Source organism: Melanostigma gelatinosum (assembly GCF_949748355.1).
Source record: "Melanostigma gelatinosum genome assembly, chromosome: 7".
Classification (NCBI taxonomy): Eukaryota; Metazoa; Chordata; class Actinopteri; order Perciformes; family Zoarcidae; genus Melanostigma; species Melanostigma gelatinosum.
The window spans coordinates 27,670,392-27,694,050 of record NC_136640.1 but is presented as its reverse complement, the minus strand read 5'-3'; the positions used below and the strand labels follow the sequence as shown (position 1 = coordinate 27,694,050).

Here is a 23,659-nt window from a genome sequence, read left to right as displayed (position 1 = left end):
GCTTTACTGATGTATAAACCAACAGCAATTAATACTGAATTAATAACAACGCCACTCAAAATGCCTGCTGAGGTGACACTTTTTATTCATTGTTTCAATGGGAGGACTAGCAGGTGGATGCGTGTGCAAGTGTAGAACATGATAGACATTTTACCAGTCAAGTGTGCGTATCAACTGCTTGTGCACTGATGTCTACAGTTACAGCATTAAATGTTGAGCAGCTGGCTAATTTACCGGCTGTGGATTTGGAGACATGTGCTCTGTGAGTTTGTGTGAGCATGCGTGCGAAACTTGACAACCAATCATAACACAGGAACAAAACTATTTTTAACCAATCATATTAAAGTACTTTAAGACGGACATCCTACTTGGCAATATAGGCACAAAAGGGTTGGTTGAGTTTGCTAAACACACCACATGAGAAGTTGATGTGCTGTTAGGGGAGGCACGAGCACTCCGTCAGAGGAAACCTTCTTTGAAATGGGACAGTCAGCAACATTTTTACCGTCACAGCAACCGTAACATTATATAAAGCACGACATGAAACCGAAATTGTGACTGATTCATGTTGTAATCCTGTATGCATCATAGGGCTGCTCGATTATGGACGAAGTGATTGTCAAGATTATTTTGATTGATAATGAATTCATTGATTTTAGGGACAAAATACTTTTTATTGCACTGTCACATTTAAATAAGCTTCCATGGTGTGCTACATTCCTGCTAATGTCTTTGCATTAAAATAAGACTGTCCTCATTCACAGGACCTCTCCTAGAGGCAACGTAAAAGTGTACCTAAACCTTTTAAACCACGATTAGATCAACAAAGCACTATGTGATTTCACTTTCCCGTTGTGCTACATTCCTGATAATAAACAGTACAGACAAAATAAGACTTAAAATTAGATTCTTCTTCTATGAATTGCATGGATTTATGTTTTGCACGTCTGCTCTCTGTTAAAAACGAGTAGAAAATTTGTAATTTGTGATTTTGGACTGTACAAAATAAATTGAATTGAATTTAATTACTCTTCTACTCGGAACTGCAACATTCAGGAACGTGTTTCACATGCTGCTGCTTAACGGTGCCCAAGCAGCAGCATGTGAGCCCCCAAAAGTGAAGCCAAAATGGAGCGGAGCACGCGTTTTAAGCGTCAATATGGCGGTTGATCATGTTCATTTCATTATGGGAAGCAAAAGTTCTGATCACGATTAACATTAGATTAATTGTGAAGCCCTAATGCATCCAAATCAACAGTTATGAAAAAAATATCCGAATTAAATTCACAGCCTAGCCCTAAAGGTAGTATTTCTACAAAAGAAATAAATTAAGCCCAAGAGTTGATCTCCCTCTCAAATAATCCGGTGAGTTACACCTGAGTGAATTTAAGGGAATACAGCAGAGTACAGTATGTGTGTTGGCACTTACAGCTGTCAGTCGAGAGGTGAGGCACCAGGACAAAGTCATCAGTGTCACAGGACGAGTTCTTACTGCTGGTGCTTCCTGCAGACTCTTTGGACAGCTGCAGGAAGTTGGGCGGACCGAGTGGAGGGGATGACAGACCATCTTCTGCTAGTGTCTGCATGTCCGGGAGAGACTGGGAGTTCATAGACAGACACACAGACTTCGTCAATTTCTACATCTAAGCCATCCACCTGTCTCTTAGACCCCCACCCAGACAAGACTGCTTAAAGAAGTTCTACCTTTAGTTAGCACCACTTTACTACATATGTTCAATCTGTCTTTACTAACAGGCCACGTACCACCGTCCTTCAAAGTAGCTGTAGTTAAACCTCTTCTTAAGAAGCCCACTCTTGATCCAGAAGTGTGGACTAACTATAGACGATCTCTAACCTTCCCTTCCGCTATAAGATCTTTGAGAAACCAGTCGCAAATCAGTTGTGTGACTTTCTACATACAATAGTTTATTTGAGGATTTTCAGTCAGGATTTAGAAAGCATCATAGCACAGAGAGAGCACTGGTGAAAATGACTCGTCTCTGTACTTGTCTCGTAAGGTTGACCATCACATCCTGTTACAGAGACTGGAACCTTTAATTGCCATTGAAGGAACGGCGTGAAGCTGGAGTCCTGTTTCTCAGATCAATCCCAGTATGTATGTAAACGATGAATCCTCCACGCACACCAAAGTTTGTCACGGAGTTCAGCAAGGTTGTGTGTTTGGACCAGTTATATTCCCCTTATATAGTACTTTGTACTTTGACCTTGATGAGAGAGTGCAGTCGCTTTGCTGCTTGCTCTTGCCTCTGCTTGCATTTTCTTGCTTCAATTTGCCAGATATATCACATATATCTTGCCAGATATATCACATATATCACTCTTCAACATTTGAGTGAAGACAAATCCAGAAAGTCGTCGAACTATTTGGATTGTTGGCTACTGCTAACTAGCAGCTAAGCTAAAGCTAAGTAGCAGCAAGATGCCTCCCTTCTCCACGGATGACTACTACAAACTCCTACAGAAGATTGCAGTCTTGGAAACAAAAATCTACCGACTAGAAGTAAACGCGGAAGTAAATGGACTGTGTGGGAATGATACCACTCTACCATGGACTCAAAACACTGGACAAATGCAAGCTAAGACACAGCTAACTAGCATAACCAGGCCTACCAAGAAACAGGAGGAGAGAGCAGATAATGAATCTTATGCGACTGACTGGCCTGCACTAGCAAACGGGCAGAACTCCTCCTCAACCCCTGCACCCAGACGGACAAAGCCAAGGACAGCTAAGGAAAGTAAAACCTGCAAAACACCTCCACAACAACCAAGCCTACAACTCCAAAACAGATTTGCTCCATTGTCGCAGGATCATAAATCTCCATCTGATGACCTGGATAAGCAGCTATCTCCTCAAAGCAGGGTAAGAACTGAGAGTAAATGTGAGAAAAGGCTGCAGGCACAGCTAGTGACTGGGCCTGAGACTCTGATTGTTGGTGACTATGGTGTAAAAGATGTCAGAAAACTGTGCAGCAAGAACACCAAAATACTCTGCTTTCCGAAAGATATGGTCTCTGACATGAGAGACAAAATCCTGGACATCGTGGCTGACTATCCCACAGCGAAAAACATCATCGTGCATACAGGAAGCTGTGATATTGTGAAACAACAGTCTGAAGTTCTAAAGCGAGACTTTATTGATCTGTTAAACACAGTCAGCTCTGTCAAGGCTGAGGTGTTTATCAGCGGCCCTCTTCCACCAGTCAGAGGGGGAGATGAAGGATTCAGCAGGCTGTTTGCACTGAACAGATGGCTGTCAACTGCATGTGCTGACCATTCAGTACATTTTATCAACAATTTCTACCTTTTCTGGGAGCGCAGACATCTTTTTGCAGCGCATGGAATTCACCTGAACACGTCAGGGGTAAAACTGTTTACCTCTAACCTGTTTTTCTCCCTGCGTCACCCATCTGTCCCTACTGCCAAGGACAAGATACAAGAGGAGTCTAAACAAGAGATAACCACACAGCATCGCCATGGAGACCTTACGGGAAGGATGCCCCCGCCTAACGGCAGTCAAAAGGAGGAGTCTCCAACCTCATCATCAGGGACCGCCTTCGCCTCCGATCTCCCACTTTCCCCACCCTTCCTGGACGAGGAGTCGTTACCTCCCTCCCCAGCACCTACTTCCACCCCCCAAATTCCATCCAGGTCCCTTTCCTCTCTCACACTCTCCCCATCCTCCCCCCACCTGGAGTTCACTGACCACATGAAAGAGCTGGTCATTGCTGGGACCAAACACACTCCTCGCCACACTCCTCGACGGTTCCACAACAATCTTCTGTCTCCCCTACATGATAACGGAAATAATTGATATCTTCTGGGTCCAGGCTACAAGGCTAATGACACCAATGACTCTCTCCAGGAAAAGTCGGGGCCCTGTATGCAGCTAGCCGCTTCAATTCCTGTCCTGCAAGTTTATAGAAAAAGAAAGGTGAGGCTGCGAAGAAACAATAGTAAACATGCAAACTTATCAAACTTAGCATACATTCCTCGTCAGCCTGTCCAAATAAATTGGGCAAAGAAAGCTTTAACCACATTAAACTTAGCTTTATTAAATGTCAGGTCTCTGTCAGGAAAAACATTTTTAATCAATGATTTTATTGTTTGGCACAAACTGGACATTTTGTTTTTAACTGAAACTTGGTTAAATCAAGATAACAGTGCAGCTGTTCTTATTGAATCAACACCTCCCAACTTCAGTTTCATGAGTGAAACAAGAGCACATAAGAAAGGAGGTGGAGTTGCTGTTTTATTTAATGATTCTCTTCAATGCAAGCAGATGTCCTTTGGTCATTTTAGTTCTTTTGAATATGTGGCTCTGAATTCCTCTCAAGCTTTATTCCTAAACATTTACAGACCGCCTAAATACTGTGCAACCTTCTTTGATGAGTTTACTGAACTGCTGTCTGTAATCTGATCGATTTTGACTGTGTTGTTATTGTTGGTGATTTTAATATCCATGTTGATAATCCCCAGGACAGAGAGTCTATAGAACTATGTGGTGTCCTTGATAACTATGATCTGACTCAGCATGTGACAGGACCCACCCACAACAGGGGGCACACTCTGGACCTAATCATCACCAAAGGTGTAAACATTTCCAAGGTTGCTGTGACTGATGTTGCACTCTCTGATCATTTCTGTGTTTTCTTTGAGAGTGCAATCTCCTTGCACACAAATGTCCAAACCAAGGTTGTGACAAAGCATTACATCTCTGAAAACACCAGTGAACTATTTATTCAGAAGTTCTCCTCCACACCAGCCCTCTCTTGCCTCTCAGTCAATGAGCTTGTAGATGGCTTAAATTTTAAAGTTAAAAATATTATTGATGCCATTGCACCCACTAAAGTGAAGGTTGTCTCGGGTAAGCAAAGATCTCCTTGGAGAAATGCTATGCTGGTCAAAATAGAGAAACGAGAGTGTCGGAAAGCTGAGCGCAGGTGGCGAAAAACTAATCTCCAGGTTCACTGTGACATCTATAAAGAGAGACTTCGCAATTATAATTTTGAACTTAGAAATGCAAGGCAGTCATTCTTCTCTGACATCATAACCAAAAACAAGAACAATACACGCGCCTTATTTGCTACCGTCGACAGGCTAACAAACCCTCCAGTGTCGGTAGCTGCTGAGCTCCAATCCACCTGGGCATGCAATCAATTTGCCTCCTTTTTTACTGACAAAATTCAGAAAATTAGACAAGCAGTCAGTGCCTCCACACCAACTACAGGATATGTGTTGTCCCGATCTCTGAATAACATCCATTCAAATATCATGACACAATTTCATTCAATCGACCGTAGAAGCCTAGAAGACATTATACAACATCTGAAGTCATCCTCCTGCTGCTTGGATATTCTACCAACACACTTTTTCAAAAATATTTCAAACTGCATGACCACTGATCTTTTACAAATTGTAAACACATCCCTTCTCTCAGGTGTCTTCCCACAAGCCCTAAAAACTGCAGTTATTAAACCGCTCCTAAAGAAGGCTAGTTTAGACTCCGCAACGATGAAAAATTATAGGCCAATATCAAACCTCCCATTTTTAAGTAAAATAATTGAAAAAGCGGTTTTCCAACAGCTGACCAACTTCTTGGCCGTAAATAACTGCTTTGATGTTTTCCAGTCAGGCTTTCGACAGCACCACAGTACTGAAACTGCTCTTGTTAAGGTTTTCAACGACATCCACTTAAACATAGACAATGGCAGAAGTTCAGTCTTAGTGTTACTGGATCTCAGTGCTGCATTCGACACGGTCGACCATGCCATACTCCTAGAAAGACTAAACATCTGGGTGGGACTCTCTGGCACAGCACTTAACTGGTTTGAATCCTACTTGAAAGACCGAGAATACTTTGTGTCTGTGGCTGATTACACATCAGAGCTGACTAAAATGACATGTGGTGTTCCCCAAGGTTCAATACTGGGGCCTCTTCTGTTCAACATCTACATGCTTCCACTACCTCAGATTATGGAAAGCAACAAAGTGTGTTATCATAATTATGCAGACGACACACAAATCTACATAACTATGTCACCAGGGGACTATAATCCCATACAAGGGCTGGGTAACTGCATTGAACAAACCAACAACTGGATGTGCCAGAATTTTCTTCAATTAAACAAAGATAAAACAGAAGTAATTGTTTTTGGTACCAAGGATGAACAATTGAAAATCACCTCTCAGCTTCAGTCACTGATGTTAAAACCCACAAACCAAGCCAGAAATCTAGCTGTAGTTATGGATTCAGACCTCAACCTGAACAGCCATATCAAGACAATTACAAAATCAGCCTACTATCACCTGAAGAATATATCAAGGATTAGAGGATTTATGTCTCAACAGGATTTGGAAAAACCTGTCCACGCATTTATCTTCAGCAGACTGGACTACTGTAACGGTGTGTTTACAGGTCTCTGTAAAAAGTCCGTCAGAAAGCTGCAGCTCGAGTCCTCACTAAGACCTGGAGGGTGGATCATATCACCCCAGTTCTGATGTCTTTGCACTGGCTTCCTGTCCAACAAAGAATTGACTTTAAAATCCTACTGTTTGTTTACAAAGCACTGAATGGTTTAGGGCCAAAATACATCTCTGATCTGCTGCTACCTTATGAACCATCCCGACCCCTCAGGTCGTCTGGGACCGGTCTACTATCTGTTCCCAGAGTCAGAACTAAACATGGAGAAGCAGCGTTCAGTTTTTCTGCTCCACATATCTGGAACAAAGTCCCAGAAAGCTGCAGGTCTGCTGAGACCCTCAGCTCATTTAAATCAAGATTGAAGACTTTTCTGTTTGCTGCTGCCTTTAATTGAGCCACATTCAATTAATATATTAATCAATTTCCTGCATTTCTGCATTTTACTACTGTATTTTATTTCTTACACTGTTCTTAATTGCTGTTCAATCTCCTTTTCTTTTGCCTTATGTTTTGATGCTTTTAATGGTTTTAAAAGGACTGCACAATATATCGCCATTTCCTCCGGGACCGAGTTCGTGCAAGGCGTACACTATAAAACGCAGATCGGCAGAGATCTTTTCCAGACGTGGTTTGTGTGCGAGTAATTGCAGAATTGCGGCAGTGTATGGTTGATTGCGTGCAGCGTAATGTCTCAGGGAGACATCAATTATTGTTTCTTTAATTGTTTTTAAATCTCCTTTTCTTTTGCCTTATGTTTTGATGCTTTTAATGGTTTTATGTGAAGCACTTTGAATTACCTTGTTGAAATGTGCTATACAAATAAACTTGCCTTGCCTTATATATGCTTCCTTCAGGCAATATTATCAGAGCACGCCATAAACCATGCCATGCAGCTGATATCCAAGTATATATGTTGATTAGCCTGAGGACGCCACAGCACGGCAGGACACAAGCTACGGTGCTTTTGAAAACTTTTGGAGAGACTCGAGTGGATCTACAACTCAACGAACACGTTCACAGGGAAACAGCTCCACAACCGCGGCCCGGCGGAGGTGGGATCCCGGCCCCGCTGCAAACCGGCCGCAGCAGATCGGCGAAATACAACTGGGGTGGCTCGACTGTCACTGGCGTCCATGAATCGAGAAGGACTTCTTACTGGAACCGCAAACGATGTACGTGGGATTAAACTCTTTAACAAAGAAAGGAGGATGGAGTTTGTCTTTAAGTGAACCGCATTCAGTAAGTGACAAACTGTTTGTTGTTTTACATCTGCAGTAACGTGTCGTTTTTATGAATAATATTTGAATGGCTCGTGCTCTTGTGTGGTGGAATGCGTGGATCCGCAAACTGCCGGGGGACTACACGGAGCTCCTCTGTCCTCCCCTCCATCTGTATGCATTCACGGCCAATTAATGCACGTTACTATCTTGGCTTCTTCCCGCGATGTCCCTATGTGCTTTCTCGCCTCGCAGTATTCCTTGGATCTTGGGTGTACCTGGACCGTGGCTGTGCCTGCTGCCCTGATCCTGCCTGACACCCACTGCTATTTTATGTATTTACTGTATTTACTGTATGTATAATTTCTGTCACATGGATTGACAATGTTATAATTGGACGAAGTTGTTCTCCATGAGGTTCCTTATCTAATGCAAGGGTCCAAGCACAATCTTATTATTTTCACAATGTAAGTGTAGTCCCCTTTGAATGAGGATTTATAAAGTAACGTCAAACTCACAGGAGGGGAGTTGTAGCGGATGCATGGTGAGCTGCCGCAGGAACTGTCCGTCACTACATTGGAAGCGCTGGGGACCGGCACTGGACATGCTGAGGGCAAGACATACAGACGATTCATCATGTTTTCAAGTTGTACGATGTGTCGACGTGTAGAACAGTAAGTTATCTTGCTTGGGACTGTGAGCTCTGTGCTTACATTTTTTAATGGTGGATGGCGGCTCCAGGAACGGATGGTTAAAAAAAGCGTCTGCAGAGTGATGGGACAGAACAGATCAGAGCGCACAGACAGATTTCAGTTTATGCAAGAAACAAACCTGAATAACACTTATTATTCAATGTTTAAATAAATGACTGTTGTGTTTTCACTCACCAAAGTCCATCCTGTCTTTCTGATTCCTCTGCAGCAGCCCAAGCAGAAGGTGGCCAAGTTGCTGGGACGTCTCCCTCGGGATGCTGGTTAATCAGAGCATGGAAACATTAATTATTTGTTTCTTGTGGGGAGAAAAAACAACAATCTTACAAGTTCATTGCATGTCACACTATGTGACATGGATCAAATGAAGTCTTGGTAGCCACCCCCAACCGCATGTCACAAAGACCTGTCCCACTCTGTCTCTGACAGTAGTAGCTAGTACTCATGGCCTTCTTCGCAGATTTTCATTTTATTGCTGCGCAAGATTGCTGGAAGGTTGGTGGGGTTAATGATATCAACTCAGATGTGGATGGTTTCATAAGTATGGCAACCCTCTTGTATAGTGCTCTCAAATATAATTACAATGTTCTGATTATGGGAGAAAAATGTGTTTCTAATGCACATTGCCTATATGGATGGAATAAAACTATATGGATGGAATAAAACTACAGATCAGTTGGAGATTTACATTTTGATGTGGTGTCATGTTTAACTTAATGTTAATATGGTACACTGATAAACAAGAAAACGTAAAAATGGCACTTCATGTCAAGGTTGCTGACCTTATCTGCAGCCATGCTAGTGGCTCTGTGAGGCTGTACTGAGGGACAGTGGGACATTGAGCTAAATGCTAACGATGATGCTAATGTTGCCACATTCACCATCCATGTTAGTTGAGAATGTTAACAGTTGCTGAAGCTGATGGGATTATCATTAGTTTTACAGGTATTTGGTCATAAACCAAAGTAACGGACAAATAAAAAGTTTGACCTCATGAGGGTATTGGGTGAAAGGCAGAGTCGTCAAAGGGATTACAGTGGAACATGATTGTGTGTGCCAAATTACAGAACAATTCCTCCAAAAGTGTTGCAATATTTCACTAAATAACATCAATGTCCACCTGCTGGTGGGACTGGAGGAAAAGTCAGGGGATCCCCAACGTATGCTTCATCGTCTGGGAGCCAGGAATGCTTGTAAAATATTTCATGGCAATCCATGCTATCGTTGTTGAGATACAGTATTTCAGTCAGGACCAAAGTGGTGGCTCGAATGTCCCACATTGGCATCCATAGAGCCGTGCTCATACCATGGATAAAAAACAACAGGCTCGGCACTGGTCTCAAAGACTGGCCCACAAAGTCTTCTCAAAACGGTCACCTGTCATCTGGGACAGCCCAAATCACACACTGGAAAAGGAGCCTCAAAGCAAAAAAGAAGAGGTTTTGTGGCTTACATCGGTTGTAGATTCTTGTTCTTTTCATAGAACATCCTCAAGTCTTGGGGACTATTGGCCTGAAAATATTTATATAGAAATTAGATGCACAAACACACACATCTACAAATACATTTGTAATTGATTGGTTGTGCGCAGTATTAACCTGGAACGGTGGCTTGCCGACCAGACACTGGTAGAGGACTGTCCCTATGCTCCACAGGTCGGCCCTGGCATCATAGTTCTGGGACATGATGACCTCTGGGGCCTGAGGGAGGAAAGGCCAGGTTAAGATCCAGAGCAGGGAGAGTTATGCAACACACTGCTAATGAAGCTGTCAGGTCATCCAACGATAAAGCAAGGAATGTACTGTATGTCTGTCTGTCTGTTCTTTGCATATCTCAAGAACCGCTCATCTGATCTACTCCACACTTAGCAGGTGCATTGCTGGGGTGCTTCTTAGAATGTGCATCGGATTTCTTTCCGATAATAACAAAATTTTAGTCAACAAGCACACAGCGCTCTGTGCAGCAGTGGGATCAGAGCTTCAAGCTCAAACCAAACAGGCATTATTTGGATAAACTGACCACATATTGAGATCTAAACGATTACGTTCTTGCAGGAAAACATATTCAAACCTCCAGTAAAAAAGTGACATATTCACAGCTTTTATTAACAGCAGTCAAAACTCTATTTCTGAAGAAAAACTATTAACTATTAGTAGAACTATTTTTACAGCACAGCAAAAGTCCTGCACACAAATATGTACTTTAAGTGAAGAGTGGCAGTGTCAGTACAACGGACTTTACTTAACGTCCGTTCAAGTTAGAGCTTTCAATTCATAATTCTGAACAGTTAAATGACTAATATTTCATTGCATTCTATGAGTAGAATCTGATCTCTCTGTCATGTAAATGTAGTACTTCAATGTTATCTTCAGTATACTACAGCAAGTAGTGTACAGCTAAGTTGCATATTCTAGTTGTTTTGGGGTACAGTGACTAAGACTATGAACATAATTCGGTCATTTTTATATCTAAATATCCTAATAAATCGATACAGCTGTTAGGGGTCCCTGGTGTTTTTTCCTCGAGAACCAATTATTTTTCCAGGGGCAGATTTAGTAATGTGGGGGTTCTTTATGATATTAGAAGAAGAAGGAAGAAAGAAGAAACCATTTTTATTGTCACATATACACGAAATTTGACGACTGCATTCGACCCATCCCTGTATATAGGGAGCAGTTATTAACTATTAATAGTAAAACTATTAATACACACAGTACAAAAACCTGCTTACTTCAAGTGAAGAGTGAAAGAGAGGGATTATCTGCACAATATACTTAATGTCTGTTTAAGGTGGAGCTTTCAATTCTAATATGATGCTGGAAAAGTTTATGAATAATAATGCATCATATTGTAAATGATATATTTTTTCCAAATCTGATGTACCAGTAACATTTCCCGGTTAATTGTACTGCTGCAACGTTTTCCTCTGAAGCCGAAGTACACAGTAAGGTGTAAACGGTTGCGTTGCATATTTTGTAGGTGCTTTGGGGCCTTTTTGTAAGTTATTTCTGGGTACAATGAGTTAGACGAGTAGCATAACTTGATGTTTTCATATCATAATAAATCTATAGGTGTTTGGGGCCCTTTTAGAAAGGCGGCCCCAGGCAGTTGCCTCACGGTTAAGTCTGCCCCTGGTGTTGTTGTTTTTTCATACTACTGTATGTCATGGCGGGTGTATTGCTGAGGATCACAGGAAGAGCAGCGTCGAGTGTGTTGTTGTTTGCATGAGCAGTTCTTGAGAAAGGCAGCAACACCACAGGCCAAACATTGGGCCCGTTGTGAACAGGCATGTTCTCAACAGACACGGCACTCGTTTTAAAATGACTGACCTCAGCTACAATGCTTCACACACAAAACATACACAGTGAAACACACTGACCATGTACATGGGTGACCCGCACAGTGTGGCCGCCATCATGTTGCTCTGGAGGTACCGTGCAAAGCCAAAATCAGCTGCAGAACAGAAGCATGAAACAAACCAGTCAGTATACATGTGTTATTATTACTAGGAACACAAAGCAGTATTGCTGGAGAAAGCCTGAGAGACAAACAGGAACAGCAACACATGCATAAAACTGTCTTTCACTTCAATGCATGAACTACAATACTCTAGTTTCAAAACAAGACGCTTTGAGTGTGGATTGCAGAGTAGCTATTTGTTTGACAGTTGATGTGTACAGAGAAAATTGAATTCTCTTCTATACCCTGTGCATTTTTAGTCTTTACGGAATTGTTTTATTGCAGCTATGAATTTGTCATCAATCGATGCTCTACATTGTTTTTATTTCAGCCCTCTGACACAGTTATGAACAGGACTTTTTCTATCTAATTTGGTCACCTATTTTGATGCGGATGCCACTGATGTTGGACTTCTTGCGACCCACATATGACAGCAGGATGTTCTGCGGTTTCAGGTCCCGGTGGATGATTCCTTTGCTGTTGAGGATGCGCATGGCAGCAGCAATCTGCTGGAGGAAAACCCTCAGTGTGTCTTCTCTCAGAGTCCCCTTTGCTAAAGAAGAGGAGAGATAACGAAATCATGATTAGTGAATGTAAACAACTTTTGTTTCTTTACAAGGAAACTCCACAGGGCACCTTTAAGTAAACCAGCTCATTATGATGCACTTTCTTGCCTTTTGTTTCCCCAGATAACCATTCATGTGCTTCCTGCTGCCCCATGAATCTTTGGTCTTCCTGCTGCCCCATGAAATTGGTCTCTGTTACCACTGGGTAACAGAGACCCAGAGGTGTTCGGGAGAACTGTTCAGTTTAGTGTCCCAATGAAAGATCATGTGCATTGTGGCTATTGTACAGCAACTATAAAGACTTTCACTCAAAGTCCACTTGCTGGAGTTCCTCCTGAGATTTCACCACATGTGATGTGGCAGGAAAGGACTGCAGCTAAAAACTCTGGAAGAAATCCAGCAAGTTAAACTTGAGTTAAGATGTTTCAGTCAATCTCCATTTCTATGGTCAAGAATGAACCCTACGAGCTCATTCATGCTGATCATTAAAGTGCAACAGGTATTTATCGATAACAACAGTTACTGTTGTGTTGCCTCGATGGCATTATAGCATTGTATTTAAGTTATTATGCTAGTGATCTTTAAACACTGTTTCCTTTAATGTCTGTTTAAAAGGACTGCATATAAGTGTATTTAATCCTATGGTTGACCAAATCAGGAATGTCTTTCACTCAGAGGATTATGAGAGACATGGATTTAATAGAGCCTTTTGCAGATTGTGAACAATGATGACGTATGTAATTGTGCACATGCAGTTTAGCAACAGAAGTACGTCGCAGTGCAACAGCTTGTCAAGTTACACAAGGGCAGTAACCACCAAAGACTGCTCATGCAACCTAAACAACAGAACATTCTAGAGCGGTGTGCTATTGGTGAGTGGATAGAATACATTAACCAAGCGTGTAACGTTACACCCGCGAGAAACAACGAGCATACAGGTCACTACATGCTTTGGATCACGTTATCTGTGGTAATGTACATAACGTCAAATACCATGAAAGAGACTCAGAGTTTTACGTTTGAGTTTAAAAATGGGCGCTACAAACACAAACATCTTTGCAGCCATAGACTTTCAGCCTAATGCATTGGTAGTTGCTCGTACTGACTGAAGCTGTTCACAAAAATAGAACATGTGTGTCATGGTAAAAGCTTTCTATCAATTTCAAATACATATTGATCTGAGTTTATTATCTACACCAACCATCTAGAGAAGTTGCAATGAGCAACCACAGGCTGAAAGTCACCAGTTAACATGGTCACTTGTTTCACCGAAACACCTGTTGATCTTAAACAGTTGTGATCCTGTCTGAATTCTGTCGAACATGTTGCAATATCGATTCCTACAACCGAACATGCAACAACCAGACATGTTGATGCTGGTAACAGTTTCATCTCGCTGGCTCGTCTGGATGGCTGATGGGGCAAAGCGCCACTTCTGTTGCAAACATGCGTGCCTATTTTTGATGACGTCTCACTCTGAGGCCCAAGCTCTCAGAGGGAGGTACCCTACACCCATGATGTCACTGACAGCATAAAGATGGCTCGACTCCAGTGGTAATGCAAACCTAGTGGTTGAAACAGTAAAGTAGCGGGGGCCATCACTCGGAGCGAGTGAGTCTTTTATTTGTTATTTTTGTGTTTCACTAGTGCAAACATGCTCCATCTCACACTTTGGCCGAGAGGACTGTACTGTTGGCAAGCGATCTGGATTGCCTACTGTTCTTGATTTTTACTGATTGACTATTGGTCGGTTCTGAAATATGCAAAACACAACTTCCACTGTACATTATATTTAATTTCAGCTTAAACCGACTTGTTGCTGTAGGACTAGAAATGCTGACCTTTGTTATAGACTATCACAGAGGCACAAATACTGTGTTGTCTGGCTCTGAAACAGAGAAGGAAGCCTTTGTACAAAGCTGTAGTGGTTCCCACACTCACCTCCCCCACACAGAAACATACAAATATCCACTCAGACACACAGTAATATCCCACATGAACAGAGTTACATTATTCTACAAACGATCCATCACACATAAATGAATAAATGCACACATCGGCTCACAATAGCTGCAGTCACATGGCTCTCCCTCCTCTGCGGCAGGAGTGACTTTGTTTTGATGAAAAACAAATGTGTGTTCGGCAGACAGATTAGTGTGATGCTTACCTTGCAGATAGTCGGCAAGATCACCTCCATTACAGTACTGTGTGGGGAGACAAACATCGCTGTCAGCCATAACTAAATTCAGGTTCAACAATGTCAAGCTGTGAAGTTTGGTCTTATACATGTGTGTGCGTTTGAGTGAGTCTGTGTTGGTTCTAATCCTAGCCCAGACAATGGCAGGCTCATCAATTCATCTCGTGAAAGACTGTAGCTTTATCTGTGCTAGAGTGCAGTCAGCTCTCAAGAGGAACGACAAGAACCGATGAACGGCGTTGGTGTAGTAGAAGGTAAGAGAGAGCGAGTGGGTAAGCAAAGATGAGAAAGGCTGAATTAAGCTATAGCCCCCTTCTGCTCAGTGTAAGCTTGTTTACTTCACCCTGGTCCCTGATTCTGAGGTGCACTTCCTGTACGAACGGGGGACGTGTGAAAGGAAAAGCAATATTAAGCCCACGTCAGAACTCTACTAGAGGGATGAACAGCATCCTTCCAAGATATATGACCTCATGTAGTGTTGCTGTTGGTGGTAGAGAGTGCTGTCTGATTGAGTTTATTCTTTGCCTGAACTAGGGCACTTCGGCACTGGGTCATTTTTTAAATCGGTTTTCCATTTCAGAGCAGAAGTGCGATTCCTTTGCTTAGCGTCGCCAGCTTTATCCGCCTTTACTTTTACACTTCTACATTTTTTTAAGGCAAGACAGGAACCTTTTAGCAGGGGTGTCATACGTACGGCCCGCGGGCCGGATCAGGCCCGCTTACGGGTTTAATCCGGCCCGCGAGATGATTTTGCAAAGCATAAAAATGAGCTGCAATTTTTCAATGAAATAAAGTGCTGTTCTAAATGTGTCCACTGGATGTCGCAATAGCAATTCTGTTAAGCAAGCAAACTGTTTATACCGCAATCTGAACAATTTGAAATTGAAAACAATCTGAAGTTGTCTTTATTTTTAAGTTATTATGCCATGATTTTACCGGCCCGGCCCACTTGAGAATAGATTTTCCTCCATGTGGCCCCTGAGCTAAAATGAGTTTGACACCCCTGCTTTTAGATTCTCCATATGTCATCACCCAAATAACGGCCGTTTCGGAAATTATTTTTTGGAACTGTGAGGAGCTGATCCATTGACAGCTGATCCAGACACACAAGATTCCAAAGGATTATTGATGGAGTATAGAGTAGAGCTATGTTAACATAGATAAAAACAAGATTTTAAGGTTTTCAGGAAATAGGATTCCTAGAAAACAGAGGGGCGTGTTTTCAGTGAGGAACTTAAGGTGCAGTTTGTTTGGGTGTTGCGAAATGAGCAGAGAGAGCAGGTGTGAGGTTGTCAGCAAACTAAGAGAGAAATTATTGACACATCTTTATTGTGACAAAAAGGAGCAGAGGATGAGAGGCCTGCCAAAGGGGGACGAACACATGCCGACAGACATCATTTATGTAACAAGTTACAACGAAAACAAATTTTTCCCAACACATGCGACAACACTTGAGAAGAGGATATGAGCGCTGACTCATCAAATATCCAGACAGACACGTTTCTATACATACCTCCATGACCAGGAAAACAGAGTTGGGTGTTTCCTGGAAGAGAAGAGACACAGAATCAGATGCTATTCATCCTGAAGCAGCAGTCAGCTCAACCCCACAGCCACTGCAACCAATACACAGCAGGGGGGGGGGGTGATTACATAATGATACAAATGTATTCTGTGCAATTTGAATGGGGGGGGGTAAAGTGGCACACAACACACAGACGTAGATGCTAGTGAGGACTGGCCATCGTCACAGCAGAACATTGTTACACAATCACAGAACACCGATAGTAACCAACAACAGCCACAACAGTACTTCTAAGAAAAGCTGCTGCCTGGAGAATCCTTTATTTCACCTTGTTGTCTCTGGCTGCTGCTGCAGTTGCCCGACTTTGGTTTGTTGCCTAATTGCTCAGCAGTGAGATGCATTCCAAGAGGCAGGTGCTGACAGTAGCACACAGGGCAGCCTGTGTGTGTGTGTGAGGGCTGAGAGGAAGTAGCTGCTGACAGTAACGACCTCTTGAACCGTTTACACGAACACATGTTTTCTAGAAAGGCACTGTTCACACATTGGCTGCATCGGAAATAAAAAAATAAAAAGCTGGTGGACTTCGGACATTGATAGCTCGCTGGTGAGGGCTGGGCTCCAAAACATTCCTTTCCAGAACTAAATATTCCAAAACAACTGATATAAATAGACCCCTCTGTCATCATAACCTTGTCACACTCATGTAACCGTAGAATCAGCAGGCTGGACGGAAGGATGACACGACTGTATCATCCTGAGTCTTAGAAACTGACAGCACAATGCACACAAACACACTGCCAAGAAGAGTCCATGTGAGACAAATCAGCACTGGGTCTGGTTAGTCGGTGCGTTATTGCGTCACACTCGAGCTCCAGGATTTCGTTATACAACAATATGGGGGATGGGATATGGCCAAACTGGAGAGGGTGGAGAAGAGTGTGTGTGTGTGTGTGTCCTGGGGAGGGGGGAGGTTTTGCATTTGTGGTGAGCCAGTGTGCTTTTGTCACGCAAGCGAGTGTAATCTGGGGTATTCTGGGTTGTATGGACACTGCTATGGAACTGAACAGGAAGATTGGACCAACAGGCAGTCTCTACCTGTATCGCTCCATTCATTTCGCCAACAAGTTTATTCGAAAAGGAGGAGAAATTAGAGCTTCTTTGCTGAGCCATTATGACTAACTAGCTGACTTATTAGCTCGCAAGCTAGAAAACAATCTCATGTTCTGTTAAGGAATACAGAGCAGCTGAAAGTTAACGGTTCCGCCCTCTATTACCGCCTACTTACTATATCCCAACTCAACGCTTTTCATTTCATTTTGCGTAAGCAAACAACTTCACAGTGATTCAACTTGGATTCACTAAATTGAGAATTGTGCAAGAGAGCCCTGCTGAATTTAAATCTTGACTCATATAATTTAAACCAAGTTTTGTTAAACTCTGATTAATTGAATCTAATATCAGTTCTAATCATTGTAGGTGCCACCCTGCACGAGTACATGTTCCATCCATATGACTGTGTGTGTGTGTGTGTGTGTGTGTGTGCCTCGCAGAGCAGTGACAGTGTTTTCTTCTGAGCTTCTGTCCCAGCCCGCTAAATGTCTGGAAAGCAAAGCTGTGTAAAGGAATGTGGACAGAGGCCAGGGGGGTTCTAACGTACTGCAGGCTTTCTAGGAAAACCCATGGAGCTCAAAGAACCCCCTCTGAAACCATCCAACAACACATAGTTCCTCTTTTATTCTCAGCCCCTTATGTCAGTCCTGCTTCAATACCTTATGTAATTAGGTCACACGCGCGCGCGCACACACACACACACACACACACACACACACACACACACACACACACACACACACACACACACACACACACACACACACACACACACACACACACACACACACACACACACACACACACACACACACACACACACACAGAGCAACATTAGCTTTTGTGAAGATTGACACACAGGCCAAAACGTTTCATAACCAAACTCCAGTGGTACACGCTGCCACCTCGACTATGTGTACAAAGCAAGGGGAATGTCAGATAACACATTCAGAGGGGAGACATTGCCCCACTGCGCCTTTATAGAGCAAAGAGTTGTTTGTTGCTCTATTAACGATCTGAAAGTTAAATACAGCTTTATTATAAGTATTTATTAGGGCTGAACACAAATCAGAATTGTTTTCATTTGAATCAGATTTGGCTGTTCAAAACGAAGACCGACTCGTTCCTGATTTTGATATTGACTATCTGGTAATCAGAACACCCATCACCCTTCATATCTGTGCTCTTTTAAACCTTTAATCATAAAAACATTGGTTGTACAAAGTTCTTCATAGATAGCCACTTAAAATGAAAAATAAAAACAACGACTTAACTTGAACGATTTCAAATTGACTGAGGGGTGACCTAAGGATGATAAAACGCTATCCTTGCAGTATTTGGCAGTTGGGGGATTTCAAAGTCTGGCCACCTTAAATGAAATCTTTGTTCATGATTTTTCAATGTAAAAGCAAAACAAACAGACCTCCTGTTATCTCTGTTGTCCCTCCACAAAGATCCAAACTGCAAAGCTGTGCAGCATGAGTGAGAGAGAGGAAAGAGAGCCCAGACACAAAACACCTTATAATTAGCCCGTCTAGTCCCACACTGCTGCAGCTTGCTTAACGTTAACATCTCCACGAAGGAGGACGGGGAGCAGCTCAGTGTGTGTTTAAGACCGTCATTAAAAGCAGCGAAGGAGCAGAGCTCCTCCAAACTACAGGCAGGATGAGGAGGACCTGCAGTCTGGGAGCAGCTACTTCTTACCGCTGTAGCAGCAGGTTTGCAGCATTCATAAAAGCTGGCAGACTTTTAAACAAAAAACTTTATAATGTTAAGTTTTAAACATTTTAAAACTTATTCAATGCTTCAACATTAATGTCATTTGCCTCATCAGTGTGCCTCATATTTTACGGTACGCCCAGAGGCCTTCTACACATTGGGGGCTTGAAGAATACACGAAAATGCAAAATACTCTGCTTTGAATATTTTGTATTAAAACTATTCACACCAGCAGTGGATTAGTGTAAGAAATTTGAGCATAGAACTGTGTGTTCAGTAGATATAATAAAAGTGTTTAATGATTCATATTTAAGAATTCATAATTAGTCATAATCATAAGTGTTTTGGAAATGCATAATTAAGATAAGCATAAAGTGTTTTAGGATTAGTAGCTAGATGGAGAATTTGAGACATGAAGCTTTTGACAAAAGTTGCAAAGTCTGATCTATTATATGGAATGTTTATCATAGAAGGGATTAAACCATAACTGACAGTCATTGAATGTGTTAGTAAACTCAGGGACAGAAAGGCAGACAGGCGAATACACTCCTGGAAGTTAGCCAATAGGAATTGGGATAAACGGAAGGGGAGGAGTTTCGGACAGATATGAGGGCGGGGATAGGAAGTGTTTTTCTCTGCCTCTTTTAGCGTGTGGTCCCCTGAGACGGCTGTGTCTCATGGGACCAGAGGTAGTTTTTTTCCAAAGTGGGGTAATATTGTAATATTTCATAGGAGTAATGTACTCCATTGTGAAACTGTAATCGTACTTGCATCAGTGGGATTAAATTCCTTTTAATTGTAAACCAGTCTTGGTCGATTTATTATTGCAGCGCGTCCACTGTAGGAAGCAGCTGGACACACGTGTGCTGGCCTCCTCCCGATGGGGTGAGATTCAGCCCCCACATTAGAGCAGCAGATATTAAGACGATCACCACTCACAAACTCTTCTGACTATTCAGCCAGACCGGCCAAACCAAATGCCATCAAAGGCCGTGTGACCACCCCAGGAAGAGAGGGAGGAGAGCTGTGATAAGAGCTAAGCTAACACAGCTAGGACCCAAGGTTATTCCACCAGCCTGCTCCTGGCTAAAGTCCAGTAAAATGGAAGACTCCGTGAGAAGAGGGGAGGCGGGCTCTGTGGTTACATCAAGGGTGCTTGGTGTTCAAAGGTAATCAAAGTTCAAAGACAACAGGCCGTTCTCATTCTCCAGTTTGTGCATCCTTGATTTCTTTCTTCACCTCCTCTCCTCTCATAGTAGTCTCACCCTTGGGAGGAGGCAAGAAGGAGAGGCTGGTTCTCCAGCACATCAAAGACAACCTCCCAGCCAGCCTGGACCCTCAACCAGTTTGTATACAGAGCCAGCAGATCCACAGAGGCTGGCGTCTCCACTGACTCCACTCTGCCCTCACTCATCTTGAAAATAACAACAACTACAAAGAATGAGGTTTATTGATTTCACTCTCCCCATGAAACTGATTGGATAACTTATCCCTCTGGGCTCCAGTTCATCACTCTGCAACTGGTTATTAGACTTCCTCACAAACACACCCTAGGCAGCTCCAACACCAAACACATTTCATGGGAACTCATCTTCTAGCTTTTAGGATATTTCATTACCAACAGACTAACAGACATTGTGACACTGCTAGTGTGGCTAAGAATGTTCTGTGTAAATCTGTCTATTCTGAACCAGATCTGAGTCAGGGTTAGGGCTGGGGTTTGATTATCAATAGACTAGAAAAAAAGAAAAATCAGGCCTTAGTTTGCAGAATTATGCTCGAGCATTACTTTTATATTTGAAAGAGAAGATGCATGCAGTGCATACTGCCCACAAAGTATGTACGGTAGGTCTAGCTATTACACAGGATTCATTTAGTCCGACCTCTGCATTGACCCAATCTCCAGCCCCGTTTGGACCTTAAAACGGCACACATTTGAACTCCATATGGTTAGCTTCGGCTATAACTGTGTCATAGTACCTGTAGCCCTGAACCATAGGGGAACCACTGCATCAGAAGCATCACACTTAACAAAAGGTCAAACAGATCGTCACTCCTTATGAGGCTCCTATTGACTCAAAGAGAGGTCACCACCACAGAGAGGTCAGAAGGTTGGGTTCATGGGTCATTATCATCACCATACCCTGAGGATTACAGCTGCTTTTCAGCTGTCAGGCGCTCTACTGTTTTCAACGTAAGTGCTTTCTTAACATATATACCTCCTCAAGCAGACCCTCACAGTCTGCATCAACCGTTTAACTGAAGTCGCTTCATTCCTGTCCACATGTTGGAAAAGCTTTAATGGACAGACATTAACAGATCTCTGCCTTTTCTAATCAAATACAGGCTATGCGTGAGCAGACAGTAGCACAGACCAGCACGGGCTACATGTCCTGTTCTGATGGGTAAACAACGTCCTGCAGCACAGAGGACCAATAACAACAGCAGCTGGTGAGGCTGGGAGAAGCCAGACTGGGGATTCAAGAAGTGTCGATGAATAACAACGTGTGGAAACGAAAAAAGTGAGAGGACTGTACAAAATTATCTGGGAATGGAAACGATAAACGAGAGAAAGGGGGGGGGGGGGGGGGGGGTATTGGTTTCCAAAGGGCTGAAACACACCAGACACTATTGACAGTCACCAAGAGAGGAAATGCACATCGTTACACAACGCAACAGACAGACCATCGCTGAAGGGGACGGAAAAAAAGAGCCAGCTGGTAAGAAAAGGAGACGGGGAAACAATGTCGGGACCTGCCCAGTACATGTTACAGGCAACAGAGGCAGAGGGGACACAGCAGGCGTACACAGACCCAGAAACAGGAAGTGCATGACGAAACTTACTCAATCCAAACAGATGACAACCCAGGATCCAATAATACATCTCTACAAGTTCTATTTCAAACAACACCAACTAATAACATCACCAATGCACTATAGCAGTGTAAGAAACAAGACCGGTGATGAATGCTAGAAACAGTCATCTTTGAAAAATAAAATACACAATCTAATATTCTGCCCCCAGACGTGTATTCATTTTTAAAACCCTTTTTTAATCCAGCGGGATCTGAAAGTGCACGTGTCAGGAATATGTGATCCCTGACTCTGATGGACGCCGAGCTCCCAGCCAGAGGACAAAAGTCATCTGAGAGATTTGTGCTCATTTAACTTGCCTCAACCCAACGGGTGGAGTGTATATGTGACCGTGTACTGACAGTACGGGCACATACTTCATACTCATACTGCACATTTCCCTCAGGCGTCACAGTTTGGCCAAAAGCCTTCAAACAACTTTGTTTATGTGATGTTCCTTGTGATCTATTCTTAGAAATGCATGATTGCAGTTTCACACCCAGCTTTTTGCAATCCCAACTTTTGAGAAGTCTTGCCCCATGATGGTGGACCGATTGACTGACCAAGTATTGCAAAGCAGTGTGGGTCATCAGTCACATGAGCACCGTGTTATGCACCGTATAACTCAAGATTTGACAGACTTAGTATTCAGAGGGCATGGCTCATATGCAAAGCTGTACAAGGCGGATACGTCTGATCATGTCCTGTAAAGTATCCACCACGGATGGAAAGACTTCAGCTGTTCTGTAGATGCTTGCAGGTGAATACAAACAGATACTAGACTAACTTTAGTGATAATAACCCAATTATTATATGATATAGACTGAAATGACTTGAAACATCAGTAATAAGGACAAACTGCTGGTAAGTCACTTCAATTACACAAGTAAGGCAGAAGACGTTCTCTCATTGGATGCTGTTGACAGCTCTCAGCCTCCCTTTGCTGAGTTGACGCTGTGTTATCACATGTTGAGAGTGAGAAGAATGTCCAGAGATACACAATGAAGGGATTGAGATACTGATGTGGTCTTCTAGCATTAGCTGGTCACTACTCAACTGCTGTTCAGCTGCAATCTACCTAAAGCTGATTCTTTATTGGCAAACAGACTTATCACTCTGTTTTTAACATACAAAACACACAAAATTCAAATGGTGTTACAAATATAATGAACCATCTTTTGCTGCACCTACAGACTGGTGGTGATCTGTGTTTACCCAATTAAAGACAAGAGTTTCATACTGTTTGTCGAACTCGCTTAACTAAGCTTCTTAAAATATGTAAAAAGGCTTTCTGACGTCACAGATTGTGCCCTTGACTTGGTTGTCGGTTCTATCCCAGGCTCCTATATGTCAAAGTGTGCTCGAGCGAGATAATGAACCCTAAGCTGCTCCCTGGGCTCTTTACAACAGCCCACTGTTCCTCATGCTTAGGATGGGTTAAATGCAGAGGTAGGTACCTGGATGTATGTGACAAATGTCGCTATGGTGCCTTCTGGCTTAAACCCTGTTTTGTCAGGTTTACGGTAGAAGCTTTGCTAAGACTGACTCAGACAGCTGAGAGGAGAGAGGCAGAGGGCACTAAACTGAAGGACCAGCCTACAGCAACATCGATCGTCTTGATTTGTGGATTTAGATTCCTTTGACTAGATTCAACTTTTTCGAACACTGGAACAAACAAGGTCTCAGAGTGTTGCAATAAACACTCAATGGAGACAATTACTGAAACACTGTTGAATACTTCATTCTCCGTTAAGCTTGTATCAAATTTACTTACCTGGACATCATAAAGTGCCACAATGTTTTCATGCTGCAGCTCCTGAGCAGAAACAGAACAGAAAAACAAGATGCATTAACACAAACA

General features: G+C 42.7%; 1 protein-coding gene across 2 annotated transcripts in view; it reads right to left on the bottom strand.

Moving 5' to 3' along the window:
- Positions 1 to 23,659, bottom strand: part of ulk2 (unc-51 like autophagy activating kinase 2) — a 57,929-nt gene that overhangs the window by 21,215 nt on the left and 13,055 nt on the right. For both annotated transcript variants that reach the window (XM_079272014.1, XM_079272015.1), the window contains exons 3-13: positions 23,573 to 23,614; positions 16,105 to 16,137; positions 14,562 to 14,598; positions 12,208 to 12,381; positions 11,749 to 11,822; positions 9,968 to 10,069; positions 9,823 to 9,881; positions 8,547 to 8,629; positions 8,373 to 8,423; positions 8,178 to 8,266; positions 1,430 to 1,598 (exon numbers count right to left, since the gene is read on the bottom strand). In XM_079272014.1, the coding sequence (XP_079128140.1) occupies positions 1,430 to 1,598; positions 8,178 to 8,266; positions 8,373 to 8,423; positions 8,547 to 8,629; positions 9,823 to 9,881; positions 9,968 to 10,069; positions 11,749 to 11,822; positions 12,208 to 12,381; positions 14,562 to 14,598; positions 16,105 to 16,137; positions 23,573 to 23,614 (913 nt within the window). The remainder of the gene's footprint in view (positions 1 to 1,429; positions 1,599 to 8,177; positions 8,267 to 8,372; positions 8,424 to 8,546; positions 8,630 to 9,822; positions 9,882 to 9,967; positions 10,070 to 11,748; positions 11,823 to 12,207; positions 12,382 to 14,561; positions 14,599 to 16,104; positions 16,138 to 23,572; positions 23,615 to 23,659) is intronic.